Consider the following 17,669-nt stretch of genomic DNA (forward strand, 5'->3'; position numbering starts at 1 on the left):
TGTCCTCATGGCCCTGGGCAGGTGCGTTAGACTGTGAACCTCGATTTTCTGGTTGATAAAATGAAGACAATAACACCTACCACACTGGGTTTGTTGTGACAGCTCAGTAAGGATGAACATGAGTGTATATGAAAGTGCTTTGTAAACTGCAAATTTCTATGCAAAAGTTTCTGAGCCTTAAGAAAAGCTTTAGACCTTATGGTCGACCACACATAGAGATCACACAAGATTAAATGAGCGCTCTGATCAAATCGGGCCTTTAAGGGATCCAGGGCAGCTGCCATCATCCTCGTGGTTCATAGATACGTTAGGTCTGGCAATGGGTCCTCCTTGGACCCTTCCTGGTGAGCCAAAACTTTCCATTTTTTACCTCAGCTGTCCCACAGCTAGTACTGACACAGGGAGGAGAACATCTTCCAGATAAAAGAGGTCCTGACAGGAGTTGTATGCATTTGTTACATCTCTTTTCAGGAGTGTCCATTTTGCCATAGTATAGATGCTCAGTGTCCCACTGTCTGCACCATTGTTTATTTTAAAATACATTCATAAGCAAGGATGTTGCTACTTTAGCCTGAATTCTGCGATGATGTGTTTGAGGCAATGTGACCAAAAACCTAAGTCCCACCAGAAGAACTAAAAATATGATCGTTCAGTGAGGCAGTCCAGCTGTAGGAGGTATTGTTCACAGTCTTGTGCGTCCCCTGCCTCTCCCTTCCTTTTTCCCCACATCCAGCCTGGAGGCAAAGGTTGTCACCAACAGGGCAAAGAGAAAGAGTCTTTCTCATCTGTGTGCTCCTGTGCCCCTCAGTGATGGAGGAGTCGTACCTGGTAGGTACAAGGCCAACCATGCAGGACACTTTTCCACGGAGTAAGGGTGTCCAAGGTGTTCTGTGGATTGCACAAGTTGCCCTTGTTATTCTGCCACCCACCAGCAGGGACGTTTTAAAAAAAATTCTTATGGGCTGGGTCTGAGGGCTGCATTTCTATAAAGAGGCCATGTGTGCCTTTTAGGCCTACAGTGACAAATAGCTGTTTTATATAGAACATCAATGCACACCCCTGAAAGTAGCAACAATAACAAAGCATCGGAAATCCGCCTGGGAATTCCTCTGCTTTGTGGGCTGATCTTTTGGGAGGCCACGCCATTGAGCCTAGCAAGTGTGATATTTACCGGAGAAGTGAACAGTGGTTTATAACAGACTCATTTTTAAAGATAGAAAAATAGGAGGCATTTCTATAAGTCCTAATGAAATAAAATAGAACAAATTAATTTCTCATCTTTTTTAGGCTTTTAGAGGAAATTGGATGAAATTTCAAAAGAGTATGGCATTTTTTGATTTAAAGATACACACTCTTTATATAACTTTTTCAAACTGAGATGTGTTTTAAAATCCATGGCATCTTATAGTTATAATCAGCAGCCAATTTGCTTTCTTGGTGGCAAATAAAATAATGGAATGTTACATAATTGATGACATCTTAGGGATGATGAAATAGAATTAACTTTATTAATGACCCCATCCTCTGATTCTTACAGCTCCTGTCTACCCACCTTGCTGAATTCAGACCCTTCCTTTCTCCTTCCCTTGCCTTCTAAGGCCCTACAAAGTTCACATGCAATTCTCAAATCCCTCCACTTGCCATTTCCCAGGTCCTGCTTATGCTCATGTCCACCACGCAGACCTGAATACCTGGAATGAATTTATTTTCTGTACCAAAAAAACACTATGCAGGCCTAGTTACATGGTTTGTAGGACCTAATGCAAAATGAAAACGAAGGACTCCTTGTTCACAAATTATTATGAATTTTAAGATAGCTCCTACGGAGCACAGAGCCCTCTAAGTTCAGGACCCTGTGCATCTGCACAGATCTCACACCTGTGTCATGGCACTGGGCTCCGGCTTCAGCTTCCTCAGCAAGGCCTGGGGTCCCTGGACTTGCACGGACATCAGGACTGCATCTTTAAGTAGTCTATGGCTCAGACCAGACATACCTTCAAGACAACCTGAGTGTCAGCCCCAAATCAGGGCTTACCTCGTGATCCTGTCAAACTTCTACGTGTTTTCTTTCATTTGTTAAGTGTTAAGTGTGTATAATGAACGTATTATACTGAAAGCTGCCTGTTTTGGAGAACTGCTCTTTTTCCCTGGCATTTCTTATTTTTGATCAATCCATTCTTCCACAGATTAGTTTTCTTCTAAGCACATCTGAAAGCAGGATATGTATGGAAGAATGTTTTTGGCACTAAGACATCTTTAATATCACATTTCTTTATTTTTAGTGAGAAAGGGCTCCTGACCCTTAAAGAAATGACTGAAGGTTATAGAGAATGCTGAATCTCCCAAAGAGATTCTGGACTGGAAAGATGACTGTAGTCCTGTATGGACACCAGAGTCCCCAACTCATTCCACACATGTAGAATCCAAGTGCTGCCACTCTTGTGAAAGGCAGAACCTTCCCCCGTTTTCTTCTCTTGTAACCTGTGTCTGATATTTTGCTGGACAAAGCTGATAGGCTTTCCTTGGAGAAGTGCATGTGTAGCATTTTAGTTACTCATCTACTTTCCTTCCTAAGGTTATCTTTTGCTAACACTAGCCCCAGAAATAGGTACAAATCTAAAACTATGAATATAGAAAACATATTCTTCTGTGTCATTAGAGAGCTTTTATATTAATATTTTGGACTTAGAAACAGGTCAGTGTTCAAAATCATCTTTAATATTTGAATGTAAACTCTATATCCGTGACTTAAAACTTAGTGTTGTCTTTTGGCGGTTCCTATTGATTGATTACATCTAAAGTGGGTTATTTTTTAACACGTTTTGTTCTGATTTAGAAGATAGCAAAGAATGGCAACTTTGTCAAAACCAAGAAACATGACTTTAAACTTTTATTTAAGGAAAATTTTAATGCCTCGGGATTCCCTTTTGGTTGTACTCTAAAAGATAATAATGAATTTGAGATCACCCAGAGTTGAAATTAGTAAAATTTATGTTCCTGAGGAATATGATTCCCAACTTTTTATTCTTTTACATTTGAAAGCAACTCTATAGTTTTGGGAAAAGTACTTTATTTTCCTGTATATATAGCTCATATTAGTGTGGAATTTTTCTGTTATAGTCATTTCTAACAAATAAAAAAGATATTTTTTAGAGATATGAAGTTTTTGACTCAAGTTTCAGAGAAGTTGTGGAATCTGACTGAGATATGATTATGTGACGAGATCCAGTGGACATAAAGGGCAGACACTGTGTAGTTGGGGTCAATTTCAAAACATTTTCATCACCTCAAAAAGGAAACTCATACCTTTTAGCTGTCACGTCCCAATATCTCCTTACTTCTCCCCCAACCTTAAGCATGCACTAATCTACTCTCTATGTCTGTATATTGGCCTGTTCTGCACATTTCATATAAATGGATTCATATAATATGTGGTCTTTTGCAACTGACTTCTTTCAGTTAGCATAATGTTTTCTCAGTATCAGTACTTCATTTCTTTTTGTTATTTAATAATTTTCCGTTTTGCAGATATACCGCACTTTGTATATCCAGTCATTTGTTGATGGACTTTTAGATTGTTACCATTTTTTGAATAATGCTGAATAATGCTGCCATAACATTCACATACAAGTTTTCATTTTTCTTGGGTATATACTAAGAGTGGAATTGCTGGTTCATTTGGTTACTCTCTGTTAAAGTGTTGAAGAAATGTTGGACTTTTTTCCAAAGTGGCTGCATCATTTTATATGCTCACCAGCAATATATGAGGGTTCCAATTTCTCCACATCTTCATCAACACTATTACCTGACTATTACTGGACTTTTTTTTATAGCCATCCTAGTATGTGTTTAGTGGCATTTCATTGTGGTTTTTATTTTTATTATTATTATTAGTTTCAAATTGTGATTTTCTTTTGTATTTCTCTGATGACTAATAATATTAAGCATCTTTCCATGTACTTGTTGGCCATTGTATATCTTATTTGTAGAAATGTCTATTTAGGTCATTGAACCATTTTTTAAGTGGGTTATTTGTTCTTTATATATTCTAGATACATGCCTCTTATCATATATATGATTTACAAATATTTTCTCACATTCATTCTGTGGCTTGTCTTTAACTGTCTTGATAGTGTGTTTTTTCAAGTGGAAATTTTTTCTGATGGAGTCAAGTTTATCTATTTTTTTTGTCTTGTTTCTGGTACTTTTGGCATTATGTCTAAGAATCCATTGCCAAATCAAAAGTCGTGAAGATTTATCCTTATGTTTTCTTCTAAAAGTTTTATAGCTTCGGCTCTTACATTTAGGCCTTTGATCCAGTTTGAGTTAATTCTTATATATGATGTGAAGGAAAAGTCCAGTTGTCCTAGTATTATTTATTTAAAAGACTCTCCTTTCCCCCATTGAATAGTCTTGGCATCCTTGTCAAAAGTCAATTGATTGTAGATACATGAATTTATTTCTGGACTCCCAACTCCATCTCATTGATTTATATGTATATCCTTATGCCAGTTCCGCACTGCCTATCATACTGTTGCTTTGTAGGAAGTTTCGAAATTGAGAAGTATGGGACATCCAACTTTGGTTTTTGTTCAAGATTCTTTGGCTATTCTTGGTCTTTGAGTTGACTATGAATTTTAGGATCAGCTTGTCAATTTCTACAAAGAAGCTAGCTGGCATTTTGTTAAGGATTTAATGATCTGTATATCAATTTGGGAAATAGTGCCATCTTAATAATAGTAAGTCTTCTGTTCGATAAACACAAGATGTCTTTCCATTTATTTAGATCTTCTTTAATTTCTTTCAACAAGGTTTTGTAGTTTTCAAAGTATATGCACTTATTTTGCTAAGTTTATTCCTAAGTATTTTATCCCTTTTGGAATCTTTACAAATTCCATTGTAAATGGAATTTTTTAAATTTCATTTTTGGATTGTTTACTGCTGGCATATAAAAATATAATTGATTCATATATATTGATTTTGTATCCTACAACCTTGCTGAACTCATTTACTAGTTCCGATAGTTTTTAGTACATTCCTTAGATAATTTCCTTCAGTAGATTCTATATATAAGATCTTGTCATCTGTGAAAAGGAAGTTTTACTTCTTTCGAATCTTGATACTTTTTATTTCATTTTCTTGCCTAATTACTCTGACTAGAAGTAGAGAAATAATTACATCTTTATATTTACCTACCTCTAACTGAAACTTCACATTTCCTTTGATTTTTAACATTGACAACAAACCATAGTAGTATTAGTGATACCCATGACTCTGACACTAATGTAAATTAGATATTTTTATATCTCATTACTATTATAGAGCTCTCAAAATATTTTTATGCATATCAGTACTTTAAAGTTATGGTAGTCGTCAAACATTCTATTAGATCTCATAATTTAATACATTAATTAAACAGAAAGAAGTAGAATGTCACGTATTTTCCATATTTTAATAACTATAGCTCATATAATTGATTTTTCATTGTTATTTTTTATATTTTACTTTGTGCATGTAAGAGCAAGTATCTCAAGAGGTCCATGGTATAAACAAGTTCAAGAGAAGATGATAGTCTCAGGAAGTCCTAGATGTCACTGATTCTGGAATCTAGAGAACATTTCTTCTCTGTTCCTCTTTAAGATTATCCATAGGGCAGGGATATTCCCTTCGGTCCTTAAGACCTTCTGCCTAAAAGCCTATAGGGCTCCTAAGTTAGAGATGAGGAAAAGGAAGTATTTAATGTCCTGGAGTGTTAGTGTTTTAGTCTTTGTAAAAGCAACAATAAAGCGAACTTCAGTGCTTTTGTCCTACCAGGTACCTTCTCAAACCGGATTTCATGAGGCGGCCTGATCGAACGTTTGATCCCTTCTCTGAAACTCCTGTTGACGGTGTTATTGCAGCCACTTGCTCAGTGCAGGTAAGGCCCCTGCTCTTCACAGAATAATATGAATGTGTATACAGATGGTCCTGGAAAAGTCCTAAGAAATCACAAATAAAGTGTTAACTGTCAGTGTGCAAGATCCATATGTTGCTCTCAACTTTGACTTAAAATTCCCCACTTTTTTCTTAAGAGATACATTTTTTTCACTAGTAAAATTGTTAGGTACTTTCAGTGAAAGACACCAGGTCGAAAAAGGATGTGGAGCAGCAGGAACTCTCATTCATTGCTAGTGGGAATGCAAAATGGTACAGTCACTCTGGAAGACAGTTTGGTGGCTTTTTATAAAATTCAAATGCACTGAAAAAACTTACATCTACACAAAAACCTGCACAGAGATGTTTGCAGCAGCTTTATTCGTAATTGCCAAAATTTGGAAGCAACCAAGATGTCCTTCAGTGAATAGATAAACTGTGGTACATCCCGACAAGGGACTATTATTCAGTGCTAAAAGGAAATGAGCTATCAAGTCATGAAAACACATGGAGGAAACAAATGCACATCACTAAATGAAAGAAGCCAATCTGCAAAGGCTACATACAGTGTGATTCCAGCTATATGACACCTTGAAAAAGGCAAAAGTAGAGACAGTGAAAAGATCAGTGGTTGCCAGGGATTGAGGAGTTGTAGGAGAAGGATGAATAGGCAGAGCACAGAGGATCTTAGGGCAGTGAAACTACTCTGTATGATACTGTAATGGTGAATACATGTCATTTTACATTTGTCCAAATCCATAGAATTACAACACCAAGAGTGAAGTCTAATGTAAACTATGGACTTGAGGTGATAATATTGTGTCAATGTAGACATTGATTGCAACAAATGTACCACTCTGGTTGACATAACCATAGTGTGGGAGGTTATGTGTGACAGTTTTATGCAAACTCTGTGCTTTCTGCTCGGTTTTACTGTGAACCTAAAACTGCTGTAAAAAATAAAGTTTATTAATGAAACAAACCCACTATATGATTTCATTTATGCAAAATTTTAGAAAATGCAAACAAATGTATAGTGACAAAAAGTAAATCAGCAGGTTTCCTCTGGACAGCGATGGGGGTGAGGGATTACAAAAGGGCACAAAGAAACTTTGGGATGGAAACATTTGTTGTTGTTGTCCTAATTGTGGTAGTAGTTTCACACATGTGCTCATATGTCAAAACTGATCTTATTATATACGTCTTAAATATGTACAGTTTATTGTATATCAATTATACCTCAAAAAACTGTTTCAGATCATTAGCTATTAAATCATATAAAAAAATTTACAAATGGCTATCGTCATTTGGAAAGTAAATTTAAAATTGCCTCTCCATAGATTTAGGATAAATAGAATTTAATTCTGCTCTTTACAAATACATAACACTGTCATAGTTGACCAGTGCCCATATCCATAAAGAATAACAGGCAAATTTTCGTATTGCTTTTCTTTCTGTATATCTGTCTTTTCAAGACTTTTAAAAGAATTCAGTAAAAGTATGGTATGGCAGAATTTCAGAGCTTTGAACTGATCTTAAGGCATATCTGAACCCATCACTTCATTTCATAGATGTGGGCACTTAGGTGAAATAAAGATGCTTGGACACTATTTCTTTGTATAATGTGATTTGTATACATGTCCCTTCTTTCTAGACAGTTTTCAAAGTTAGAAACTCTAGAAACTCTGCTTAGATGGGTTTTTTTCATATAGTAGTTGCTCAACAATGTTTTAATTCAATAAAGATTGACAACTTTATTTCCGTAGGTAATTAAAGTTTCTAAAGATGAACAGAGAATTTACTACCTGATTATTCTTTGCTACTTATGATAACATAGATTTTACTTCTCTTGTTCTATTTCTGTCTTACTACAGGTCATATCAGGTCAGTTCTTATCAGATAAGAAAATTGGCACATATGTAGAAGTGGATATGTATGGGTTGCCCACCGACACTATACGTAAGGAATTTCGAACTCGCATGGTGATGAACAATGGACTCAATCCAGTTTACAATGAAGAATCATTTGTATTTCGGAAGGTAGGACATTTCCAATATCTCAGACTCACTCTGCTAAGTTGGGAGCCATGTCGTAGTACATAGATACTACATGATATCAGAGACAGTTATTCAACTCGAAATGTCTTGATTTTCTTTCTTCCATTCTGTAGCTGTCATACAATTGTTTTGTGTGTCCCTGTCTTTCTTTTGGCTCTCTTCTCCTCCTTGGAAGAGCCCACTTCCTATGTGGCAGTGCCAAGCTCCAGGTATGCAGCCTACTTAGAATACATCCTCTCTGGTGGACACTGGAGAGTTCTTCCCTGCCGTAACAGCAGCTGGTAACTTACACTGTCCCTTTAGCCAAGGGGGCAGGTAGGATGTTGCACACATAATTAAGGCCAATCATTATCTTCAAATGGGTCACTTGGTATTGTCCTGTGCCTCCAGAAAGTATGATACCTGTTGCTACCTGCAAGTTCTATGCTTCATGTGCTATTTTTGCTCTTTTGTTTGTTTGTTTGTTTTGGTAGTTCAGACTTTTTTTCTCCAGTACTATAACTTGATCCTAAGAACAATCAGTCATTCTTTCTAATGATTCAGTTTTTAATCTTGTAATCATTTTTCACATTATTTCTCTTTTGTCAGTTGAAGCTGTACTGAAAAATTTGTTCCTTGGCAGTGCTGTCTCCAAGAATGTTTGTTTTTTCTCTCTCACTTTTTCTTTAACCTGACCAAAATGGTTTCTTGCTTCTTTGGGGACAAGTTTTCCAGGTGTTTCTACTCCATTTCTGCATCTTTCAACACAGATAATTGGCCTCTTGTCTTAACAAAATAAGGATTATCCACCTCAGAACAGACTAACTGGTTTACAGAAACCAGTTTAGGGGAGATAAATGTAGGGATGATGAAAGAGATCATTTTGAAGTTCAGGTTCACCCTGTGATGTGAGTACCTTTATCATGCTCTTCACATTGTTACCTGCTCTGCTGCTGTCAAAGTGTGGTATAAATGGCATACATAGCTGTGATTTTTTTTTTTCTTTCCTGGTTTTTCTAATTTGTTATAACTAGATCTGTTTTTGGTTCGGCCAGTGTTCTTCGTCGTAATGAATAATCCTTAGACACATTTCTAATAATTCAGAAAGTTATCTGCAGAGGTTGTTTGTTTTCACGAGTGAGGAAATATCAAACTTGGTTTTTATATGTAACAATCCTGGCCTCAGAAACAAATGCCATTTCTGGATGCTTCGCTGTTCTTCAGAAATTAAATTGCCCGTCGTTGATAATCAAGCACTTTAATTTGCTTTCCTTTCTTTTGGTTATTGTTTTTGTTGTTTGCAGTAATCTCACATGGTAATAAACCCCCATTCACCAAATGAGGAACAAGAGAGTGACTGAAATTGGCTGAATTTTAGCTTTACTCCTTTTCATCTTGAAAGTTGGAATTAAATTATAACATCTAGGCATAAATAGGCAATCAATCCATAATCCAGTTTTAGACACTTAGTATTCCTGTCAGCCAAGATGTCCTGGGTTGCTGTTAGCCAAAGAAAAGGCATGCCTCATGAAAAACACTGGATTTATTCTTGTCCTGTTGCTATTTTATATCTGAATAGGGATTCTCCTATCTGAGCTCAGGTATTATGTCTACATCTTCAGTCTGGGAATAGCAAGAGTAGGTGTTATGGGTATATGTTATGTTTATAGCTATTCCATCTTACTCTGATATCCAAAATATGTTAAAAATTGAGGAGTGTAAGGAAAAGAGAGAATCCAAATTTATATGTAAATTATCTTTTACACATAAAGCATTTCTTCAAAGATACTCTCTACATTCTTAAAAACAGGCAGAGCTAGATGTCAGAAGCCGGTACTACCACCAGGTAGTGGACAGATCACAAGTCAAGAGCCCCAGTTGCCAGACCCAACTATTACTGATTGTCTCTGAGATTAACGAAGGTCATTTTATTTCTCAGGTCTCTTTTGCTTATCCATTGTGGGTGAGGATTGGGAAATAAGACAAGGGTTTGACTAGCAATTGTTCACATCCATCCCATCTAAAATTTCCAGTGAGATGATTTCCAGGAAACCTATTCAATTGCCTTCTCCATGGCTTGGGCACTGCAGCTTATATAGTATACTTTAGGAATGTACATTATTGATCATGGGCCTATTTTCACCATAACAGAGCATGTAAGAGCAGTGTGGATATAATCCAGATCCTTGAGTTGAGGTTCTTGGGAGCTGCATTCCAAAATTCAATGAACAGGAAGGACCATTGTTTGTTTGCAGGTAATCCTCCCTGACCTGGCAGTCTTGAGAATAGCAGTGTATGATGACAACAACAAGCTGATTGGCCAGAGGATTCTTCCACTGGATGGCCTTCAGGCAGGCTATCGACACATTTCTCTTCGAAATGAGGGAAATAAACCATTATCACTGCCAACAATTTTCTGCAATATTGTTCTTAAAACATACGTGCCTGATGGATTTGGAGGTAAGTTAAATTTTGGGGAACAGAATATGTATGTATGTGTGTGTATATATATACACACACACACACACACACACACACACACACACACATATACGTATATATATACACATACATACACACATACCCATCTGTGTGTATAGCTATAGATATATATGGTCCTAAATTACAGGATTATGAAATATTTCACTAATGGTTAAAACAAAAGTCTGTTCCGGACAGAGCTTCCAACCCTTGTAGCCTGAAAGAAATCAAGGATAAATAACAATCTCAGGTTTCATGGTAAGAAATGAAAATCAAGGCTATATTATCTTTAAAGTTTTCTTATTTTAAAATACTATAGTTTTATGTTGTTTATCAATTGTTAACAAATACGTTTGTGAAGGATGTATTTATACTATCATTCGAAAGGGGGAAAAGACATAATAATGTGGAACCATGGATATCAACTGGTATCACTAAAAGATTTAAATTTAACTCAACTATCCACATATCTGGATTTTCTTTCAAATACCCAAGAGAGTTCAATTTCACAAAAAATTCCAGTCATCAGTCCACAGAAAGCCACGTTTGGTTTTACAAAAGTAATCAATGGGAAGAATCAAAAGCTGGACCAAGTCATAGGATTTTACTTAAATGTGAACATATTAACTTTTTATTACCCCCAACTGAGGCAAGAACATTAACAGAAAACAAACATCCTCTGTATTCTCAGACCATAAGGAAACATTGTATCAAATTAACCAACAGTTCAAATCCTGACTCTCTACTACTGGCCAGGTGACCTTGGGACAGAGTCATAACCTCTCAAACCCCTCATTTCCTCGCCCGATTCTACCTCCCTCATAGCATTCGTGTGAAGTGCTCATCATTACAGTTTATGCCGTAGCAAGGCTCAAAAATGTGTGCACACATGTGCATGTGGCTAAGATACAGCTGTGATCTCTATACTGGAACACATCAGTTTGGTTTGGGGAATTGGGGGTTATTTTGTTGTTTCTTTTTAATAATACATGCTGCTCTAGAGGGAAGATTTTCTGCAACTAATCCTCAACTTTAACAACCTAATTGGAAGTTCAGAATGCCATGAGGATTTTTTCAGTCACAAATTCAGAGTAAAGACTCCTTCCTTCCTCCTCCTTCTGTGTTTTTCATTAAAAAAAAAAAGCCTATTAGAAGCTACAACATAGAGTAGCAGATGTAAGAGTCATAAAAAAGGCTGAGAGGGGGTGCTGTGGGCTGAGTAAGTGAATCAGAAAAGAGACAGGAGGCTTGCAGTGTGTACGTAGGAGAATGTGATGCTCACAAGGCATCAGTAGATGAATTAAATCATGTTCCACACACTTGAGCTTAGAAAGCAGGCAGCGCGTAATACCTAATACATTTTAGAAATAGTCGTATAAATGAATATGGTGGAAGACTTAAAAGTTTTGCCTCTGCATGAGTTACTTTTCAAATGAAACTCTATAATTCAATCCAGAGACATGGGCCATTTGAATAGAAAAGGGAAAAAATAATAATTTGTCTGAGCTTCTTCTTTGTGTCAAGCACTTTATATAGAGTCCAGAAACATGAAGTTTTTCAACATGGATGTGGACATGTGTAGTTAGTTCCATGCTGAAAAAAAATCTGTATTTGTAATGTAACTTATTGTCAGCATCAATAATTATATAAGTATTGATCCTAATTAATCTCTTTAAAAATAGTCCTGCAAGTATTCTTTCCTAACGTATTGTTGTAGCCACTTTTTATTAGAAGCATTTGAAATCTCTGTACTGTGTTATAAATGACGCGATTCAGCAGTTAATGTTTTCACCCCAGATTTGACATTCAAAGACTGTCGTTTCAGAATTTTCTGGTCATCACTTTTATATGTGAAGAAACTGAAGGCAGACATTATGCAGTGTAAGCATCTTACCTGAAGATAACAAAATGAGAGTATGAGAACTTTCTTTTCCAAATTTCTGATCTTTACAGCATCTTAATTTGTTCACTGTGTTTATATTTTATCTGCTTAAGTGAACTTCCACATTCAGATCTGAATCGGCATGACAGGAAGTCTATTGAGTTCCCCTTCCCAAGAGCATTGATTTTCTCTGTTGACTATAGGAAAAATTTCAAAATGAAACTGCACCATTACATTCTAGCATTTTGTAGGAGGAAAAAGGAAAGTTATTGGTACATAACATCAGATTTTTATTTGGCTAAAGAAAGGTAATATGGATTCATTTATTCATACCACAAATATGTTTACCAGGTTTTATTCTGTAAAAGGCAAAGTAGCTAAAATATATATTATAGAGAGATTCTGACAACATGAAGAATAAAAGAATGGTCACCCGTAAATTCACTGCCCATAGAGAACTCCATTACTATGTTGGTCCCTTTACTTCCAATCTCATTTCTTTCCACTATTTTATTTTTAATTAAATTGGATCTTACTGGATCATTTGGACTTATTACTTCAGAGAGATAATCTTTTTTTTTCACTTAATGGAGAATATTTTCCCATGTCATGAAATATTTTTATTGGCTACATGGGATTCCATTTTATGTATACCATAATTTATTAACAAACATTGAAGTCATTGTCTTCTTTTTCCTTTTTTTCTTTTCTTTTCTTTTTTTTTTTTTTACATCTAAGAACCCTAAATATAAAGCTTAGAAAATATTCATGATCGTTTCCTGAGATGAAATTTTTAAAGTAGATTTGTTGTATTAAGGAGTGTGTATGTATTTAAAGCTTTAGATTTAGATTGCCAAATAACACATTATAAGCATATGAGATAGAAGTTTTGTTAACATTTACTAGGTTAATCAGTAAATATGGTATTTCATCAATGTATTTACTTACAATATTTTTCTCAGAGGAAAAGATATATTCAACAATTGTTAATCGCACCTGCTCTATGAATGGCCTGAGTAAAAGATGTAAAGTTGAAAAAGTCATGTATATTTACCCTCAAGAATTTCCCAGCCTTATACATGTATACATATACATAAGTATGTACATACATTTACATAAATAAGTGTAGCCTATTATATAAGTGACCAAACGATAGTAAGCCACATGGTGTCAGGAGCATTGAACTAAGGAGTGAATAACCAGAGTGGGGATGAGGGGGACTTCAGTAGCTGTTTGGGCCTTGAAAGATATATAATACATCACAGCAAAAATCTAGACTGGATTTCTCTCCAGACAGGGAAGCAGCCCATGCTAACCCCTTGGTGAGGAAGAGCTGAGCTTATTTATGTGTTCCGAGGACGGTGAAATAGAGAATTTGTAGTGATGAATCTGAAAAGGTCTGGTTCCTGCCTGAGGATGCATCCTCAGAAACCAGTGTTACTCAGCAAGAGGACTGTGCTGTTCCTATTGAATAATTTTGCCACCACGAGGAAAATATGCACATTTCCAGAGCATTAAGTAATTTGGTAAATCACATCTTCTCGATTTTTAGGCGAATAGGTTGGTCCACAATACTCCGCAAGTTTAGATCCAGTTATAGAAGTAAGAACTCTTATTCTTGACCAAGCTAATTAAGTCCCAACTCTCATAGTTCACCAAATACTTAACCTAGGAATTATGTATATTTTTAATCATTTTGTTAAAAGAGAATTTTTAAAAACCCATGCTGTAATGTCATGCACCATTATTTATATAAGAAAGATCAGATACAGCGTAAGTCCACCAATAAGGTCTAGGTAAATATGTTAGTTATAGTCATTCTATAGAATACTATGCATCCATTAAAAATAATGACTCAGATCTCAGCATTTAAACTAGAAAGATGACAGTAATATATTGCCAAAAAGTGAATTGCAAAACAATCTCATTATTATTTACAGAGACCCTTTACCATGTACATAAAGTACATAGAAAAATTCTATAAGTACACACCCAACTTCAAAAATAGTTACTCTTTGAGGGTCAGAGTAAGCATTTAGTGGAGCTAGCCAACTGCACTGGACAACCTCCTGGAACATCACAGAGAATACTCTGCCCAATGTGGCAGCCTGCCGTGGCAGGACTCTACTTATTACTTCTGGATTGTTTAAATTTAAGTAAGCCTATATAACTTTACTTTCTGTAAATTCAAAACAATTATTTTGCCCCATTTTTCTATAACGGTAAGATAATATGAAAATAGCACATAGAAGAATTTTTAGAATACATATTTATTTTGAATTTAGAAAAGAATCAAAAGAAATAAAGCAACCTGTTATCCTGCTACCTAGATAATTCTTAATAATATTTTAAAATAAAAGATACATGAATGTTTTAAAACAACAGGTTATAAAACATAAGTATATAAGTGAATATGTACATACATAAATATAAAGGTTATATAAATATGTGTGTGAGTATACGTATAGTTTTAATTTAACCAAATACTTTCTTTATATAGTTTTAATTTAACCAATTGCTATATAGTTTTAATTTAACCAGTTGCTTTCTTTATATAATGTAGTATGGAGAACATTTCATGTCAATGCACACAAGGCTTTTTAATTTTTTGTAAAGGTTATATGATGTTCCATTATATAGGTATATATCACTATCTCTTTATCTGGCCCTTTAAGTTGGATCAGTATTATTTCTACACAGTATATGAGACAGCCTATTCTCACTCACCCTAGCCAATTCTGGATTCTGAAAGATTCTTAAATTTTTCAAGTAAAGGTAGTAAAAGTGACATCTCATCATTTCATTTTGCATATTTACAATTATGAGTCAGATTGAGCATATTTTATGTGCCTTTTGGTCACTTGTCTTCCTTTGCCAGAAAAAGACTCTCTAGTACCCTTTTTTTTTATTTAATTGGGTTGTTCCTCTTTTTCTTAAGTAATTATTTAAATCCAATTTTAATTTACTCATAGATCTCTCTCTCATAATTTCCAAAGTGGTCTCAGATACATTTCAACATCTAGATAAAGTTCTGTGAATATAATGTACATAAGAATGCTGACTAGAGCCCCACAAGTTACTAGCTGTCAGACCTTGTATGAGTTTGCAAAACATTTTACATTTTGCTATCCTCATAGAAGCTGGAGATAACAGCAGTCTCCACCTTATAAGTAAAGATCAGATGACCTCTGGAATGGTGTCCGACCATAGCAACTCCTCCATTATTTTTTATTTATTTATTTTTAACAAGCTAAAGAAAAATCCATTGGTTATAGTTTCCTCTTCCTAATTTTACCCATTAGTTTGCTGCAAAAATTATTTTGTCATAGCAATTCGTTATCCTAAGAAACATCTCTTAATTTTGTGCCTACTAAACATTTTCAGAATTCTAATGCATTAGTAATGTTACCATAATGTCTGTAAACACCAACAAGTCTTTGTTCTATGTGATTTTTAAATGTATTTTAAATCTTAGTAAAGTCAGGTAGTTTCATTTTATAAAAACAAGAAAACTATGCCTAAAAAGTTTATCCAAGTTGAGACATTTCCTTAGGTAGAGCCTGGACATTTACAGGATATTTATGTTCACTTATTTATTGGGGTTCTGTGCCAATATTGGGGTTCTTATGAGGTCACCATATGATGATGAGTCCCTACTGATGAGACAACTTGGCGCTTTTCCAATTACCTGTAATTATTTCTGCCTTCTGCCATATGGTGCTCTTTAGAGCTTTGAACTCTGAGCCACCCCAGTTGTCACACAACATGAGATAGGTCTAAAGCAAATGTCCACCCTGATCCTCTTCCACTACTGCCAGATCCGTTTTTCTCCCTCGCCCCCTCAAGAGTCAGGGGCAGGGGTTAGTGCAACTGCTTCTCCTTCTCATTACTATAGTAACTCCCAAGACACACAAAGAAATAACAGAGCCAAAATGGCTACCAGAGCTTCTGAAGTCTTCACAAGTACAGCTGTCCCCCCTTATCCACTGTTTCAGTTACCCCCAATCAACCAAGGTCTGAAAATGTTAAATGGAAAATTCCAGAAATAAACAATTCATAAGTTTTAAACCATGCGCTGTTCTGAGTAGCATGATGAAATCTTGAGCCATCTCGCTCCTTCCCGCATGGAATGTGAATCACCCCTTTGTCCAGCATCTCCATGCTGTAGACACTCTCCGCCCGTTAGTCACTTAGTAGCCCTCTCAGTTATCAGGTTGACTCTGGTGGTAGCACAGTGCTTGTGTTCAAGTAAACCTTGTTTTACTTAATAATGGCCCCAAAGCACAAGATTAGTGATGCTGGCAATTCAGAAATGCCAAAGAGAAGCCATAAAGTGCTTCCTTTAAGTGAAAAGATGAGTACAGTACAATAAGATTTAGAGACCAAATTCACATAGCTTTTATTACAGTATATGACTACAATTCTTTTATTATTAGTTATTATTAATTTCTTATTGTGCCTAATTTATAAGTTAAACTTTATCATAGATATGCATAGAAAAAGAACAGTATATAAAGGGTTCGGTACTATCCGAGGTTTCAGGCATCCACTGGGGTTCTTGTAATGTATCCCCACAGATACATGGGGAACTACTGTAGTTTTGTTCCTAAGTGGCTAAGAAGTAAAATATCTCAGGGCTGAAGAACAGAGATGAACGCTTTTAACTATCAGAAACTAAGTTTGACATGAAAAGAAATGATAACATTTAGGAGAGGGATGACTAGAGATGAATCAAAAAGCTTCCGTTTAATTTTTTCAATATTCTTTTTCTACTGAACATAGAATAAAACAGTCCTCCTGTTTACTCCCACACTCATGCACAAAATGTAAGTACTAGGTTGGGTGCTAAGGCACCTTTTCCTGTGTCAGACCTAGTGCGACTCAGAGTACTGGGGCTCAGAGTCTCTACTGCTTCATTCGTTGGTGCGAGTGCTGCTGATGGTGACACTCACTACCGTCACAGCAGCTTTGTCACTATTAACCTGGTAAGGAAAACAGTTCCAAGCTGATGACAATTAAATGAGTGTCAGTGTTTCTTTTCCTATCTACTTTTAATGGGTTTTCCCGTTTGCAATTATTTTATTATTACTGTCTGGAAGGGACAACAAATAAGAGAATTGAAGCTATGCTTCCAGATTATATGGAGCATGAGCATTATATTCAAATGTCTCTCTTGAATTGTGATTCCTGAGTACTTTCTTCCTTGAGCCATACCTGCTTTTATAACTATAAATTTTGTCTACTCTTCTGCAACTAAGCTATTTTATGTAGGCAAAGCTGAAGTGGCCCCTTGTTTACTTGCCCAATTCCCCTTTCCACCGCCCTTATGATTAAACATACATCACAGCAAGGGGTGG

General features: G+C 35.8%; 1 protein-coding gene across 3 annotated transcripts in view; it reads left to right on the top strand.

Moving 5' to 3' along the window:
* Nucleotides 1–17,669, top strand: part of PLCB4 (phospholipase C beta 4) — a 393,600-nt gene that overhangs the window by 329,839 nt on the left and 46,092 nt on the right. For all 3 annotated transcript variants that reach the window (XM_011370137.1, XM_011370146.1, XM_011370152.1), the window contains 3 exons: nt 5,815–5,917; nt 7,788–7,952; nt 10,205–10,409. In XM_011370137.1, the coding sequence (XP_011368439.1) occupies nt 5,815–5,917; nt 7,788–7,952; nt 10,205–10,409 (473 nt within the window). The remainder of the gene's footprint in view (nt 1–5,814; nt 5,918–7,787; nt 7,953–10,204; nt 10,410–17,669) is intronic.

The sequence above is a fragment of the Pteropus vampyrus genome, unplaced genomic scaffold (assembly GCF_000151845.1).
Source record: "Pteropus vampyrus isolate Shadow unplaced genomic scaffold, Pvam_2.0 Scaffold7, whole genome shotgun sequence".
In the NCBI taxonomy this organism is placed as follows: Eukaryota; Metazoa; Chordata; class Mammalia; order Chiroptera; family Pteropodidae; genus Pteropus; species Pteropus vampyrus.